This window comes from Acipenser ruthenus, chromosome 6, assembly GCF_902713425.1.
Source record: "Acipenser ruthenus chromosome 6, fAciRut3.2 maternal haplotype, whole genome shotgun sequence".
NCBI classification, from domain to species: domain Eukaryota; kingdom Metazoa; phylum Chordata; class Actinopteri; order Acipenseriformes; family Acipenseridae; genus Acipenser; species Acipenser ruthenus.
Genome location: NC_081194.1, coordinates 66,330,113 through 66,347,669, shown reverse-complemented (window position 1 = coordinate 66,347,669; position 17,557 = coordinate 66,330,113). Strand labels below are relative to the sequence as shown.

The window sequence follows — 17,557 nt, the reverse complement described above, 5'->3', positions numbered from 1 at the left end:
TTCTGTCATATTTTAATCAAAACTGTAGATGACTTTGCATAGCCACTTACACTTAGATCTTCAGTGAATACAACTATATCGTCAATTTTTCCAAACAGCACATTAGACTCGGTATCCTACCCTTTCCTGCAACGGAACTTTCCACAGCGACACATTCTCCGGTTGAACATTTTATTTTGCATCTCCATACTTGAATATGTAGAATATCTCTTTCATACACGTATGTGGATTTATTATTAATTGATTTACCACGTCACAACGTTTCGCCCACGTAGATTCGCTTACATACAATACCAAGCCCTATCTATTTCACGGCCGTGAAAAACGTGACACGGATTGTGAAATGTGTCTATTCTGTGTACTTTTACCCTGCACTTAAATCCAATGAAGTTATGTGTAACGGTCCAGGTTCCTGAGGTAAGGTTGTATCAATTTCAAAAAGAAAACTGGACAGGATTTATTGATTGACACTTAAAAGCAGCCAATAACCACTCTGGGCTCTCCTCACTGATTGGTAAATATGGGCATCTGGGGCGGGTTTAGTATCCAAGGAGATCTCAACTGGTATTGTTAAGCAAGTGCCCAAAATGAATTTAAAAAAATCTACAATAAAGTGACACATTTTACATTCTTGACAGTAAGTTAATATATACAAGTTTTTAATTTCATATATATATATATATATATATATATATATATATATATAAACACATTAGCAAAATTTTAATTGCAATTTAAAGGAAATTCTATTTGAAAGAAAAAACATATTTTGTGTTTCCAAAATGGACAACAATTACCAAGTTTTATTCCTCAGTAGAATTATGCCACTTTTATAAAGAAAATTACAGTAACCACAAATTGCTCTCAACAATTCCAATACTTCTTAGCTTGACCACTTTAAAATCAGACTTCTCTAAGAACATAAATATAACTTTTTATGGCTCTGTTATTACGTACTGTGAATGGGGAGAGTGGGCCAACCTTGTGGCTGTAGCGTCGGATCGCCTCTCTGATGTGGGCGGGCTGGATGGCATCGCTTTGAGCCTCCAGACCACAGGCTGCAGCGTTCTGCAACAGAAAAACACATCAATTGTTACTAAATCAAAAACACTGCTTTCTGCGCGACTCTGCACAACAGACCTACAGTACACAAAATCTGAAAACTGAAAACTCTGTAAATGCAATGAATATATCTTATGATACAATTCATAAACTCCCCCAACTACAAAACACAAGACATATACATGATCATTTAATGCCATATAGTCCCTAACATTAGAAAAAAACATTGATTTATTGTGTATCACACTACAGCATTGCTACATTTTAAACTACAGTATTATGTCTTTTATGCTGATGAACATTACTTTTTATATTTTCTATTAATATTTTGTACTTTTAGCTTTACACACACACAGAATATATATATATATATATATATATATATATATATATATATATATATATATATATATATATATATATATACACACATACATACATACATACATACACACACACACACTACTATGTATGTATGTATGTATGCAAATACGTTGTGCTTATATCATTGTAAAAACTACATTTCAGCCAGCCCATGTATTCAAGCCCATGACCCTAAACATGCACAAATTAACTTCATTTAGAAAGCAACAGTGTAGGCTTCACTAGTAAAGCAGCCAGAAATCACACTCACCACTACACTGATGAGCGATCCTTACTGATGCGCCTCCCGCTTTTGCAAAGAGCGGTTCAACAGCGAGCCGGTGTACACCGGTGCTTTTTAAATGAAGTTATTTTGTGCACTTTTGGGGTCACTGAATACATGAGCTGACTGAAATGTAGTTTTAACAATAATATAAGCATTTATACCCACCATAGCCTGTGTAATTATACATGAATTGTTTTCTGAAGAACATTACAAAACTCTATTTCTGCTGTATTTATCAAATGCCTGTTTTATCTTTTGATGAGTTATTAATAATAAATTGTAAATATATTTAAAAGAAAAAAAAAACGTTAGTAAATATACAGGTATGTCTGTGCTCGCTTTTGTGTTCCAACTTTGTTTACTTATACGTGGATATAAAATTGCCTTTAAAAAGAATGCTAGTTATTTCACGTTTCTGACATTTTAGATAGTTATTTTTATGAAATAAGAAAATGAAACGCTGTTTTTTGTATGGCTTTTATAACCTTTATAATTAAGACACTAGAACTACATTTCTCAGATTTGTCATGCTTTGGTCACAATTGTGCTACATTTTATTTTAAAGATCTCTACACAATCTATGTAGGGTCTTAATTATTTAAAATATTAACTCACAAATTGTGTTTCGGTAGGAACACTAAAAATAGCACTGAGGAAGCCCCCCCGCCCCCACCCAGTCATAAAAAGCTTCAGCCACCACTGCTCTTTTCTTATTTCACCTTAATGCACGTACAAAGTGAATTAAAATGACATACCTTCTTTCTTTTCCTTTGTTTGGCCTTGCTGCTGGAATTGTGTCCCAATCCACCATTCCCCAGGGTGCCTGAGTGAGTCTTCCCTTGGCTCTGCGGGCCAGAGGCTGGGGTGGTGGGTGTAGATGGAGGGGTGTTTTCAGGTGAATCTATGTTGCTCTTTACTGCTACAGACAACCCATGAAGATGTGCCTAAAAATGATGTTGTTTAAAACATATTTATATACATATATATATATATATTTTTATACATTTTGAAACAAAAACTACAATGTTAAAGACCACACAAAGAAGCAATCATTATTGAAATATGTTCCAATCTATCAGATTCAGATAACATATGATGAGAATCATGCAATTTCAGCACCCAAGGTAAAGGTTAGAGAAATCGTCTATAAAAAAAAAAAAAACAATGGTTTACTACTGCACATACTAAACTGACATGTGTTATGTTCTCAGCGGCTACTAGAAAATAAAGAAGGTTAACTGCATGAAATGTGTGTGCTATTTCATACCTCTCATGGATGCTTAAAATGTATTGCAATGCAATAAATACCCTATTCTCTCTCTCTCTCTCTCTCTCTCAAACTGTCTTTACAGTATACATTATTGTAATTGTTACATTATTTATTTCTACCAGGGTGTGAAAATGGCACCCATCAGTTTTATGCCATGAATATCCCCACACAAAACTTATTTTAAGAATTTAATGAAGGATAAAAAATAAATTAAAAAAATAAATAACAGGAACATTTTTATGTTACATCATCTTTTTGGTTTAACTGTGATGACAAAACCACCCCAAATAATTGAAACTATAGTTTAAAAAAATGATTAGGCAATTGTGTGGCAGAAACAGTTTTACTCCAAGGAGGTCTGTCCTGTATTATTATTATCATTATCATTATTATTATTAATAAAAAAACAGAACTTGTATTACTGGCTTTCTACTTTACAACAGTTTATTAACATTATGTATGACCCTTTAATTTAAACTAATAGCTGCAGTATACATTACCTCAGCTGTAGTATTATGGTACTGTATGAAAGTTGCTGATATTGCGTGGCTGAATGGGTCTCCGGCTTTAGCTGTCATATCTTGTTTCACCAAAAGAGCCAGGTCAACCAACTAAAAATAGGCATCAAAATATTATTATGGCAACTAAAAAATGAGGTTACAATGGGGGAGTTTCCATGTGTGTTCTAATTTTTCTCGAGACATTGTGCTTTTCGGGTTTCCATTGGCTCAGTTTAGTTGACTCTTTTCACCTTGCAAATGAAGGGGAAAGGAGGAGGTCGATATGCAAATTAGCCATGCGTAGCGTTCTTGTGCTGTTTTCGCAGACAGCTCGGGAAAATGTGGTTTCCATTCACAGAGAACAGATACATGAGAGAATCTCACCTAGAAATCCATAGTTGTCAGGTGACATCTTGTTTGAGTGAAACTCTAAAGCACAGTGTTAAGCTCATGTAATAAAGCTTTGCTTTGTAAATGCCTTGTGTCTGGTTGTTTAATAATATGTTTTACTGCTCTTGACCAAATTGTTTTTCAAATGTCCATTGGTGGGGTGGCATATCATTAGTAGTGAATAATATTTCATCTAATTTATCACAAGACTTATTAATTAAAGAAAAAAGAAAATAATTAACCTGAGGTATATAATGAAACTGTCCAACCCAGCTATTGCAGATCACCATGGCTGAAAACCGGCGGAGATGTAGGATTATAGAGATCTGTGCCAGACACCTTCCATGTATGCTCCCAAGGCTGTTGGATTGGGAACAGTGGACGTTTTCATGTGAAATGCGGGTTTCCATGTGAAAATGGGTGTGGATTTCCCGTGTTTTACGTCATGAGATTTACTCTATCCCTCTCTGTGGCCATTATTTTCGGCCACAAACCTGATCCTCTCGAGCTTTTCTCCCAAACATTCACGTACATCGCAACTTCATGTGTAGATAACCACACATGGAAACTCCCCCGTTGTCAATACAAAAATGGCAAGATAGTAATCATTGCAATAATGCTGCATTAAGAACATCATCAACAAAAGCAAAGAATCGCAATCTGTAGCTTGCAAATTATTAGAGAAGACAGAAGTGATTTACGTTGCAAAGCAGTAATAACATTGCAGGGAAATCAAATTAAGCTCAATTTTAAAAAGCTCTATGTAATCTGGGAACATCAGTGAAAAGGTGTTGTGTATTTTGTAAACATATTTGTTTTACCAGTACAATTAAGAACATGTCACAGCAGTGAATACTCTTGTAATATAAAGTACCTGAGCCACCGTCTCGTATGCCAAGTAGGACAGGATTTCCATGGCAACAGCATTTGGCTTCACTTCCAAACTGCTGCAGTCCAACCATTCCCTAAATTTGGATGCTTTCTTGACTGACAATGAGAAAGAACACACAGGGTGTTGATTTGTTTATTTGTAACAATTCTGAATAATGAACATAGACACAATATCTTTAAAAAAAAAAAAAAAAAAAAAAGAAAAGGTGTGAAACACAAACTTGGCACACTTATTCACCTTAACTATTTGCAACTCAAACTGGTACCACTATATACATCTATCTCTCACATATTGATGATATAAAGAGCTGTCAGTTATATTCTTCAATGTAGACTACAGTATGTCCTATTTCCTTTTGATTGGCATCTTCCAATCCCATGAAACTTGTTCCAAGCACTGGATAATAAAGCAATTACTGTATAATTATTTTTGTCATCATGCTCATGGAATTATAGTGATAAACACTGATATTGTTAAATACTAAGACTAATTTTGTTAGTGAAGCACAATTGAAATGGATGTGTTGAAAACATGTTTTGGTATATCCACTGACATTTAAATAATAAGGGCTGTTTTTAAACAGCCATGCGATTGCACTGTTGGACAATACTAAAATTGTCATCCATTTCACTGTATTTTTGGTGCTCATTTCACTCAGCCTTTTGTTTGGTGGTCATGCGCTTACTTGTAATGTTTTTACTGGCCTAATCTCAAACCTTTGACCCTGATTCTTAGTCATCACTTTGCAGCATCTGGAGAGATGTTTAGCTGCAGGATCAAGCCTGTTAATTTATAGTCTGTTATTGTCACGGTCTTCAAACACTTCCAGTAAGTAGGGTTGTGTGCCGGTAAAGCTTTCATTCTGCCAGCATGTTATTAGTGTTGGAATGCTGCGTGCCGCCCAGTGTTGGTGATTACTGAATGGGTAACGCAGCAGGGGTGTATAGAGACTCTGTACAAGTGCCTTTTATGAAAAAGTCTTCTTTCATGGCTAGAAATAGATCCTAGCATTGTCATGTTTTTGAGTCAGTTGACATGTGGGGAATAAAATATTATGACTTGTATTTTCAGCAGTTTCAGTGGTGGCTGTTATAGGTTAAAATATAACAGCCTCTTAATATTTTCCACATCCTTAACACCGTGCCAGAACCCAAATCCTTCTACAGTACTTATCACTGCCTCTAAAGATAATACAAACATTATATTACGCCTTTAATGTGGGAAAAGAAAAATAGGTAACACTTTAAATTAAGTGTCTCTAATTATCTGTATTTACATAGTAGTTACTTAGTAAATACATGTGTACTGACACAATTACAATGTTATTATGCATAGTTACACTGTACTTCACGTGTACATCTTTTTGCACGATAGAAACCTCACCCCTTTTTCCTGAAACAAGTGTGTACTTACATATATGGTGGACAAAGATTTACACATTAAATACATTGTAACTATTGTAGACATAATAACATTGTAATTATGTGTAAGTACACATAATTTACTATGCAACTACTATGTAAATACACAGTAATTCAAAACACAATGTAAAGAGTTATCAAAAAATTATTATAATAAAGCCATAGATGCTTAAATCCATAGTCACAGTATTCCAATGTAAATGGCGGAAGGAATCAATGCATTTAATCTGTGCATGACTGGTTTTATGAAGGTCAAGGATATCAAAAATGTAATTTCCAAGAACCTAATTGTGAAAAAAAGACAACAACCTGCCTTTTAACCATCCAGAATCATATGTACTGTATAATATTATTGGACCTTCAGAATGGATCTGTAATGATTATATATATATATATATATATATATATATATATATATATATATATATATATATATATATATATATATATATATATATATATATATATATAATCATTTTAAATACTTACAAAAGCTGAGCTGTCGACTTTCACAAAATTCAGTATAGTGTGCACAATCCATCATTCTAGTCTGTCGTTCAGCTCTCTGAATAAAAAGAAAGATCATTGTGAGAAACATGGTACACAATATTAAATAAAAGGGCAAAAAAAAACATTTTTAATACCTGATTCAAGAGAAAAGTAAAACTGACCTATTCATACTGTTGTATGTTCTATAAATGTTATTTTTACCTTTTTTTTATAAACATTTTAAAGTGTTGAATTATGTGAGACTACTTTTTTTCTTCAGCATAAAGCATATCTAACCTACTGCTAAAAGGCAACCATTCCATTTGTTTTACATAAGTTTCAGATGCACCTGGCCAATAAAAGAAATGTGCATAGTGTTTATGGGAAGTAGCAGCCATGTGTAATCATCTAGACAATCTGTGCTTTAATCAGGTGCATACTGTGGGAATACCAGAATCCATATCAAAGTTCTCCAAACATCCAATTTCCAACTCAAAGGGCTTTTGTTAAATTCTCTGCCATGTTACAGTCAAATAAAACACCACTTACGGTAAATGTTTTTAATATATTAGATAATAACTATGTGTTTTACATGAACACACTCAGAAGCCCCAGGGACTTAATGTTATTAATGGCTTCCTAACATGACAAATAACATTCTTCTGTAGTGTTTAAGTACTTAAGCCTTCAGCAATTGCAGCAAAATAACAGCGCTTTTATTGCAACTCAGCTTATTCAACAGACACGTAATAATAATACACAGCCATGTGTGGCACAGTCATGCCCCACGCCTGAGGTGATAATAACCTAACGTTCCCTTTCAAGTACGAAATGTAACCATTACCGTATGGCTAAGTGTACCAATGCCATCGCAAGGGCAATATTGCAGAACGACTGGAATGCTACAAGGCTAAGCCCAGAGGCTGCCCTGTACTTTACCATACAGAACCCCAGTAACAAGAAGCTAGGGTGAAAAAATTGAGGGAGAAACTGAACTCTATGTCTGTGTTGTAAGGGTCGGCTGAGAAGCCGCCCTTAACACTCTAGATCCAAAACCAGAGTTTTGAGGATCCACAACATTAAGTCGAACCTAGTAAAGGTATGGGGAGTAACCCACACTACTGCACTGCAAATGTCTTTGACAGATGCACCCTGGAATAAAGCTCACAAAGTTGCCATTCCCCTGGTGGAATGGGCAGTGAGCTTTTCTGGAGGGGGCAAGTTGTCCAGAACATAGGCAGTCCTGATCGTGTCTGCTGTCCACTTGGGCAGCCGCTGCTTAGACAGGGCTTGACCATGGGACTTCGCCCCATAGCAGACAAAAAATAGTTTGGACTGCCTCCAACTTTTCGTCCTGTCAACGTAGTACGCCAGGGCCTGAACTGGGCAGAGTGTATGGGGCTGTAGCTCTCTGGCAGAGTGGAAAAGAGGTGGGTGGAAAGCCTCCAGTTCCACAGACTGGTTGACATGGAATGCCGAGATCGTCTTCGGCAAAAAGGCAGGATTGGTATGGAGTGTAACCTTTGTCCTGGCCTCTGTAAAAATCATCAGGCTTTCGCAACAGAAAATTACTACATCTCATTCACCCGCTTTGCGGAGGTGACAGTGAGCCAGAAAACCGCTTTAAATTATACAAATTTCAGCTTAGTTGAATGCAGAGGCTCAAATGGAAGCTTAATGAGTGCATTAAGCACCACATTTAGCTTCCAGCGAGGAACAATGTCTTTCATAGGCAGCCGAAGCCGACAAGCCTCTTTCAAAAACTGAAAAACACGCCACGTCTGAAAAACACGCCACTTGTACCCATACAACATTCAGGGGCCAGACCCAGAGCTGCAGGATCAATGAGTCAGGATGCTATAAGGTCCCCTGTGCCTGACTGAGCAGGTTGCGGCATTTGGGCAGTCTCCATGGCTGGCAGCTCAGGAGATGCATCAGGGTTGAAAATCAGAGTCTCCTGGGCAAATAAAAAATGTCTACTAGGAGCACCTTGGTCCGGTCCTGCCTGATTCTCTCCAGACATAGCGGACAGAGGGCGAGCGGTGGGAAGACATATAACAGTTGCCTCGGTCACTGGTATGCCAAGGCATCTATTGCCAGCGGATCCCTACCTCCTATTATGGAGAACCAGAGGCGACAGTGGGTTGATTCCAAGGAGGCAAAGAGATCTATCTCTGCTCTCCTGAACCTCGGGGTGAAGCCTCCACTCTGAGGCGCTGGGGACCCTCCTTGAGAGAAGGTCCGCTGCCCACTTTGTCACCCCGGGCAGATGTACTGCCCGTAGTGAGATGAGGTTCTCATGTGCCCACAGCAAAAGCTTGCAGGCCACATGATGGAGACTGGGCGACCTGAGGCCGCCCTGGTAATTGACGCAAGCCACCACTGTTGTGTTGTCTGTATGGACAAGCACATCTCCCTCGAACCTCCTGCAAAAAATTCTGAGTAGGCTCTACTGTCAGGTCAGTTCTTGAAAAGAATAATAGCACTGAGTTCTGTGCAGTTCTTTTATGCCCTCGGGGGCGGGCATGACTGGGTCACAGAGGCTCTGCGAGCAGCTTTGATATTTTTATTCAGGTTTCATTACTTAGAGGTTAATACCCATTCGGTAATGGTTACATTTCTTACTTGAAAGGGAAGTAACAGCATATTGACCTGTCCCATGGCAGTAATATTGCAATTTTGTTCTGCAATTCATCAACAGATAGTATTGATGTACAGTACCATCTAAGATTTGCTTGCTGGAATGTGAATGAAGATTTTCTTATTAACCACTTCCAATTAATAAGAACATTTTGTAAAATTTTATCCGACGCATCTCACAGGACTGTTCTATTGCATTCTGGAGGCTCTTTTTCTCTCTGAACTACAGTAACATTTGGCTCGAAAGCTGAGATTCTAAGCTTTCCAATTATATGACCCCCTTCTGTCTGGCTGCTAAAATGACGGAGTAATCGACTCATAATGAAACCTATGCAGGTGACGCCTGTCACATGACGAGTGGCTTAACTTCAGGTGACCGTAGTCCCGGCTAGGAATACCACTTACAAACAGTGAATACGCCATTGGAAAGCGCCAGGTCTATACTTTTAAACAACCGTTTGGAAAGTTTTGTTGGCATTTCTGGCACTGCTCTTAGTTGGTTCAGATCCTATCTGTCTGATAGAAAGCAATTTGTGACAATGGGAGGTTTCAAGTCCAATACTACTTTGGTTTCCTCTGGTGTCCCTCAGGGCTCTATATTGGGGCCTCTTATTCAGCATTTACATGCTACCACTTGGCCAGAAGATTCCTTGTCATGGTGTTACTTTTCATTCTTATGCTGACAATACTCAAATGATCTGCATTGCAGACTAAACCTGACACTTGATTTCACTGTCTCTGTACTTTCAAATTGCTTGACAGAAATTAAACTATCGATGCAACACAACTTTTTGCAGTTGAATAGCAATAAGACTGAGCTAATGATACTTAGCTCTCAGCATCAACAGCGTAAACTTGACAAATGTAGTATGGTTATTGATGGGCTTGAGATTTGGTCTAGCTGAAATGAAAAATCTTGGTATTATTTTTCACCCTAGTCTAGCCTTTGAGTCCCATGTGCGGAATGTCACCAGGGTGTCATTTTCCCATGTACATAATATTGCCCGAATTCCTAAAGGTTATATTATTATTATTGTTATTGTTAATTTAGTGGTCGCCAATTATTTTTATTGTTTTCTCCCCAATTTAGTAGTGTCCAATTATTTTTAGGCTTAGCTCACCACTACCGCCCCTGCGCTGACTCGGGAGGGGCAAAGATGAACACGTGCTGTCCTCCAAAGCGTGTGCTGTCAGCCACCCACTTCTTTACACAGCCACACAGAGCTACAGCGTGGGAGGACAATGCAGCTCTTGGCAGCTTACAGGCAAGCCCGCAGGCGCCCAGCCAGACCACAGGGGTCGCTGGTACGTGGTGAGCCGAGGACACCCTGGCCGACCTAGCCCTCCCTCCCTCTGGGCGGCGATCAGCCAATTGTGCGCCGCCCCCTGGGAGCTCCCGTCCTCAGTAGGCAAAGGAATAGCCTGGACTTGAACCGGCGACGTCCAGGCTATAGGGTGCATCTTGCACTCCACGCGGAGTGCCTTTACTGGATGTGCCACTTGGAAGCCCTATATTTTGAATGTCTGCTTTGTCTGTTTTATTGACGTGTACAGTGTTCTGTGATGTCTGTTCATGAAAGGTGCTATATAAAATAATAATACAAGTTATAATAATTATTGTTACTATTATTATTTATTAGTGTTTTAGTTTTTATGTATTTATTTTAAAAAAAAAATTCTCAACTTAAGGCCAACACATGTTTTGTACAGTATAGCGTAAAAAAAAATACAGTCCGGAGACTTTATGTTTGGTACTGACTGGGTCACAGCACATAAAACATGATAAATAAATGCTTAACCCTATTGCAATTTAGTGCTACAAACATAATGCAGACAGCAAAATAACATTCAATCATTTGTACCTAGCGGCAACATTTTACAGAAAACCACCGGGCAGTGTTTGTGTTACAGTTCTAATGCTAGAAGTAGAAAAGATGCATTCATTTTAATATTTCACTTTGATTAGTTTTCCTGATGGTATGATGTATTTCCAGGTACGTACACAACATTTACAATGGAAATATCTGTAAACTGAAAACTGTAATTCTGATTTTATTGGAAATACCATTTCGATATTGGAAATACCATTTCGATATTGCAGTGCATTAAAATTATATATTATTATTTCCGACATGTGGTAGCGGCACAGGTGTTAAAACTTGGGGCAAAACAAGGTACCAAAATCACTTCACAGGGTGAAGTCTGCACCCGTTTATACAGTTGTATAAAGTAAGTTTACATACCACAATGGAAATTTATAATTTCTAGAAAATTCTCAACAAATAATTACAGGGAAAGTTTTTGTAGCAAAAGTTTTGCTTTTGTGGATAAGGAAAAAAAGTTTTTTTGCAAATCTCCAAAAATGCTAGTTCAAAAGTATTCATAAAGACAAGGAAAATTAAATTAACCCTTTAAGGACCGGGATCCTGTTAACATGATCATAATGAAGTGGGCTTCTAGGAGCGCGATCGTGTGAACACGATAAAAAAAGCACTTTGTTTTGATGACTTACAGGTCCACCTTACTTTGCAGTACAGGCTTGAAAACACACATCATTGAATAGGGGAGGGACTGACATTCACTTCCTGATAGCTTTTTTTTTCGTGTGACATCACCGAGAGGGGCATTTAGGGGTAGATTTTCAAAGGTGACAATTTTAGTCAGAAGTCTAAAGTTACACTTTTTCTTAGACGGCTACATTATCGTCATGATTTTCAACAATGACTTTGGTAAATTGACGTTTGCAGATGCCTACGTCTGTTATTTATGGTAGTGATGGCTAACTTCTCATAGGTTCTAATTGGTTTTAGACATCTAAAGGTAAATGTGATTATCAAAGATTTAGACTTTAGTCAGCCCTCCATACATTTAAATTATTTAGTCGTATTACAATGTATGCAACTCAACAGGAAGTGATGTATTTCGTCTATAGTTAGATATTTCGACGGCGGCTACACCTGTTACCTATTTGAGAACAGCACGTCTTATTGCACACAATGGCAAGCCGCAATGAGGCATCCCAAAAAACAGCTAAAAATAGAAAACCAAACTTCACAAAAGAAGAAAATGAAGTATTAGTTGATGAAATTCTTCAAATATATCAATGTGGGACAGACCGGTTTGTAACAAATATTACAAACCAGGGCTGGGAAACTGTGTTACAAAAGATAAATGCTGTTTCCCAGACAAAACGAAATAGTGAAGAAATAAAAAAGAGATGGAGAGACATTAAGCGAAATGCGAAATACAAAGCAGGTCAAATAGCCTCATCTACCAAAAAAATGTCCGGTGGACACACTCATACTATTACATCTTTGACCCGTCTTGAAGAAAAAGCCCTTGGTACTATCCCTTGTATCAATTTGGAAGGAATTGCCGGAGTAGACTGCCAAAACACAAAATAAAAGTGTTAGCTAAATGTCCCCAAAATGAATCAGATTAATCAACGTATATCATCCCATTACTGTATTTGTGTCAGTAGGCTATTTGTTTTTAAATAAACACACATTTTACAGGTGCTGCGATAACGTAATGTTTAGTAGAAAGTAACAAAAATTAACAAGCTGACTATTATTCATTGAAATTACATGTCAGACCCATGTTGCTTAGGAATAATCCACATAAATAAAACAAAAGTAAATAACAGTGGCTTGTTGGCTTGATATACAATGGCATCTCATAGATGCATACAGTAGCCTAATCCGACACGAATGTAGTAAACTTCATTTTTCAAACTAAATCAACTTTAATTTAAAGATGACCCACTGTGAATGATTTTACAACCTCTATTGAGGCTACTGATTTATCAAGTGTACAGTTTTATTTAATTTGCTACGGACCAATTTATTTGATGCTTTTGTATTTTGGTAAGGTGTGTAGATGTTTATGAAAGAGAGTTAACTGCTGTGTAAACTCAAAACTATCAGCAGATCTGAAACAATGCATCAGTTTAGTATGCAAGAGCCAACGAGTTTACTACATTGTAAATTAATTGAAGTGCTTTACTGAACAGCCTATGAAAAGAATGAGAACACTAACAGAACTAGTTTATGAGACTTCTATCATTTATTCTAAGGAATTTGTGAAGTCTGACAATTATGATTCTTTACAAAGTAACTGTAATGGCTGTGTTTTTAACAATGCTATTACCTAATGTTGAGAACCAGAAACCCTCTCTGTGGTGCCGCAGAAAAACCATTACAGATTAAGTAAAGGTTGTAAATCATGGCTTTATAGAAAAAAATTCAAATGTCTGAAAACTGTAGCTGTTCTGGATTGAAATACCAAGCTGTGAACGTCAAGCTGGGTTCTGTCATATAGGGATAGTAGTATATTTTTCCCAAATTATTTGTAGGAATCACAGATAAAACAGGCTGAGAAAGAATTCACAATTGGTCCTCTTTACGCAACAGTTGGTTTGAAAACTCAAGTGCAGACGGTATCAAATATGAAACGGATCTTGAACTTCAAGCTATCTACCAGGTATATAAGGAATTAGTGTTTGCACAAATATATCTGTGATAGTTTAGAAATACTTCTGATGCCCACTGATTTTAACATTGCTATAATGGTTCATATTATAGTAATATAAAGCTTGAGTAATATCATGCATATTAAATACAATTGTTAATGTGTTGTTATGGGACAATTAACCATCTTAATATTTTCAGACGGTACTACTGCAACAAGTCCTTCAATTCCTGCTAATGCTAATTCCTCACTCAGACTTAAAATCTATTGTGTATTGAGGTGGAAACGTCCAATAACTTCATCCATTGGTAATTTTAAATAAGTCAGGGGCGGTAGACCCGTTCACTATATGCCCTAATAAGTCTTCTTGTTCTTCTTCGAGCAGCTCGTACAGAAACCAGTTCTAGTAATAGATCTGTCATTGCGCCTTTAAACTCGCATGCAACTTCCCCCTTTAGACGTGCTTTACACTGTGCTGCAGCAGGTGTAACTTCGACGTTTAAACTACTGTTTCTAGACGTCTACATAGTCTGACAATCACACGTAAAAATGTTAATGAGGTCAAAAAAGAATAGACGCCAATAGATGGTAACAGGCATCTAAGGGCATCAGTTGGGAATATTAGATGCTTTAGAAAATCACTCTTGCACTAGACTAGATGTCTAAAAAGCAGAGTTACACCAGTCTAAAGCCCTTAGTCGCCTTTGAAAATGTACTCCTTAGTGTACATTAGGGCGGAGACTGTTTACAGCAGCCAGGAAGAGACAAAAGCAGAAACAAAACATCACAGAAACTTGTTTAGAGCAAATAAAAAAAGGGGAAACACTATAAATCTGATGTATTTGACTTAGAATTATATAAGAACATTTATTCTGTCTCATGTTTTAATATATATGTTTTTACAACATTTATAAATATCAAGAAACGAGTGGATAGAAGCATATACTACTTCATGAACTAAATGTATCAGGTACATTTTTTTTTTCCTTATTACTGATAAGAATGAAATGAGTAACTATTGTTACTTATGAATATTTATTTTGAGAAAATAAAATCGAGGGTAGTGTCCATTATTGCTTATAAAGACCCTGAGAATAAACGTGTAGTATGTCACTGCTCACTCAGGTGAAACAATGTCTTGTAATCTGCCCAAACATCAATATTTTTCAACAAAACATTCAGGATGTATTGTAAGGTCCCTCAGGTCATAGAATAACGTGTTTTTATACATGTATCTCTAAGCAGAATACATAATAAAAATGACTTTTAGCAATAATAACCTCTTTTAAACAATTAGGATATTTGTCAATGAGCTTTTGTCATGATTATTTAGTGATTTTTGACCATTCTTCAACGCAAAATTGTTCCAGTTCATTCAAATTCCGAGGACTTCTCTTGTGCACAGCCTTCTTCGACTCTACCAAAGATTCTCAATCGGATTTAGATTGGGACTTTGATGAGGCCATTCCAGAACCTTGATTTTATTCTTCTTTAACCATTCTGAAGTAGATTTTGATGTGTGCTTTGGATTGTTGTTGTGTTGGAACGTCCAGTTTCTCTTTAAACCAAGGTTTGTAGCGGAGGGTTTTAGATGATTGGCCAATATCTTTTGGTATGCTATGGAATTCATTTTATGATGTATTGGAACTAAATTTCCTGTGCCATTAAGGAAAAACAGCCCCATAGAAGGATATTACCACCTCCATGCTTGACACTAGACACAGTATTCTTTTCTTTGTACGCCTCACCAGACTTTCTCCAAACGTAACGACTACAGCGCGACCAAACAGCTCAATTTTTGTTTCATCACTCCACTAAATCTTTTATCAGAACTCATATCCATTATTCAAATGCCATTATGTGCCACTAAGTGATTGTCCTTGTGACGTTTTCCTAAGAGTGGCTTTTTCCTTGGCCTGCGACCATTGAGACCTTCACCATGCAATACTCTACCTATGGTTGAAATGGAAACCCCAGTCCCACTTGCAGCCAATTCACTTTGAATATCTTTGGCACTCAATCTCAGATTGTTATTAACCTTCCTCACAATTCTTCTACTTGTTCTTGGTGAAAGAACCTTCTTTCTTCCAGACCGAGGGAGCATTGTGACAGTACCATAAGTCTTGTACTTCTTGATAATAGAAACAATAGTTGAAATTGGGATACTCAAATGCTTGGAAATCTTCTTGTATCCTCCTCCAGCTTTATGACAATAAATAATGGTCTACCTAAGGTCTTAAGATAGCGCTTTACTTTTTCCCCATATTTACTTATTGGTAACGATAGCAATCATCCTATGCCTAACCCTTTCCAGCATGTTCTAGACTTTTCTATAATTAAGTTCGGCATTAAGTTCGGCAATTAAGTTCGGGGCAGCAGTGTGGAGTAGTGGTTAGGGCTCTGGACTCTTGACCGGAGGGTTGTGGGTTCAATCCCCAGTGGGGGACACTGCTGTTGTACCCTTGAGCAAGGTACTTTACCTAGATTGCTCCAGTAAAAACCCAACTGTATAAATGGGTAATTGTATGTAAAAATAATGTGATATCTGTATAATGTGAAATAATGTATAATGTGATATCTTGTAACAATTGTAAGTCGCCCTGGATAAGGGCGTCTGCTAAGAAATAAATAATAATAATAATAATAATAATAATCATATTGAATTTTCTAGCACCTTGTAGACAATACTTTTTATAGCATCAAAGGGTATGAATACTTCTGAATTAGCATTTTTGGAGTTTTGCAAAAAAAAATAAAAAATACTGTCTCTGGATCCTTAATTGAATAAACATATGTTGGATAAAGAACATTTTAAATCAAAGCAATTAAGTAATGTCACAGTCCTGCAGTACACTCAGGATGTCTGGGAAAATGTATCTTTATTTCCAAAGCTTTTAAAATGTATGTACACCAATTACTTGTTTACCAGCTGTCATGGAAACAAACTGAAACAAAATAAACTCAATTTTAAAATGTGAAATATGAATCAGTGTTATTGTAACTGTTTAAATTTCACGTCCACACGCATTTCCACTAGACATAAAATATTATGTCTAGTGGAGCCTCCAGACTACTACACTGCAGTTTACACAACAGGGTATCAATGGGCTTTCAGATACTGTAACTATGACCACAAGGTAAAACAAAAGAATGGTATCAATCATATTCATTGTACTTTGTTTTCAGTACCAGTATTTCTTCTTTATGTACAACCCATCAGATACACTCCCTGTATGTAGTGTATGACACAGCTGCTTTTCAATGAAACAGCTGAGCTCACACTGTATTTAAATTTGTAAATAGAAGAGAAATGCAAATCTATAAACAAACATAAGACAAAATCAAGGCAATCTCCCCTATAGTCAACTGTTTACAATACAGGGTGGTTATTCTGGAAAAAAATAATAGAGAAATACAAGTCTGTAACCACATGGCTTTCAGTGTAATGGATTTTCGAACATGCTATATTTTTCCCTTTTATTTTTTTTATTTGCATATTGGTGTACTTTGATTGTGGTGTGTGTAAATGAGAGAACTATGAACATTGTTATAATTACAGTAAAATAATTAAAGAGAAGCCATGTTATTGTTGAGAAAAGGCATCAATTATTATTTTCAGGATACAACACAATACTGAATGGTGTAAAAAAAAATTGTTATTGTTGGTGTTGGGTGGGACGTGGCCAGTGGCCGTTGTTTTGTTTGTTTGTCTTGGAGGTGGCAACCCTAGTGTGTATGCAAGTTTCATGCTTCCTAATAGACTGCTTTTTCAAG

At 36.8% G+C, this 17,557-nt stretch overlaps 1 protein-coding gene across 2 annotated transcripts in view; it reads right to left on the bottom strand.

Moving 5' to 3' along the window:
- LOC117411046 (transcription initiation protein SPT3 homolog) overlaps positions 1-17,557 on the bottom strand; it is a 194,607-nt gene that overhangs the window by 35,052 nt on the left and 141,998 nt on the right. For both annotated transcript variants that reach the window (XM_059025704.1, XM_034018075.3), the window contains 5 exons: positions 6,674-6,749; positions 4,746-4,858; positions 3,482-3,592; positions 2,467-2,655; positions 958-1,068 (listed from right to left, as the gene is read on the bottom strand). In XM_059025704.1, the coding sequence (XP_058881687.1) occupies positions 958-1,068; positions 2,467-2,655; positions 3,482-3,592; positions 4,746-4,858; positions 6,674-6,749 (600 nt within the window). The remainder of the gene's footprint in view (positions 1-957; positions 1,069-2,466; positions 2,656-3,481; positions 3,593-4,745; positions 4,859-6,673; positions 6,750-17,557) is intronic.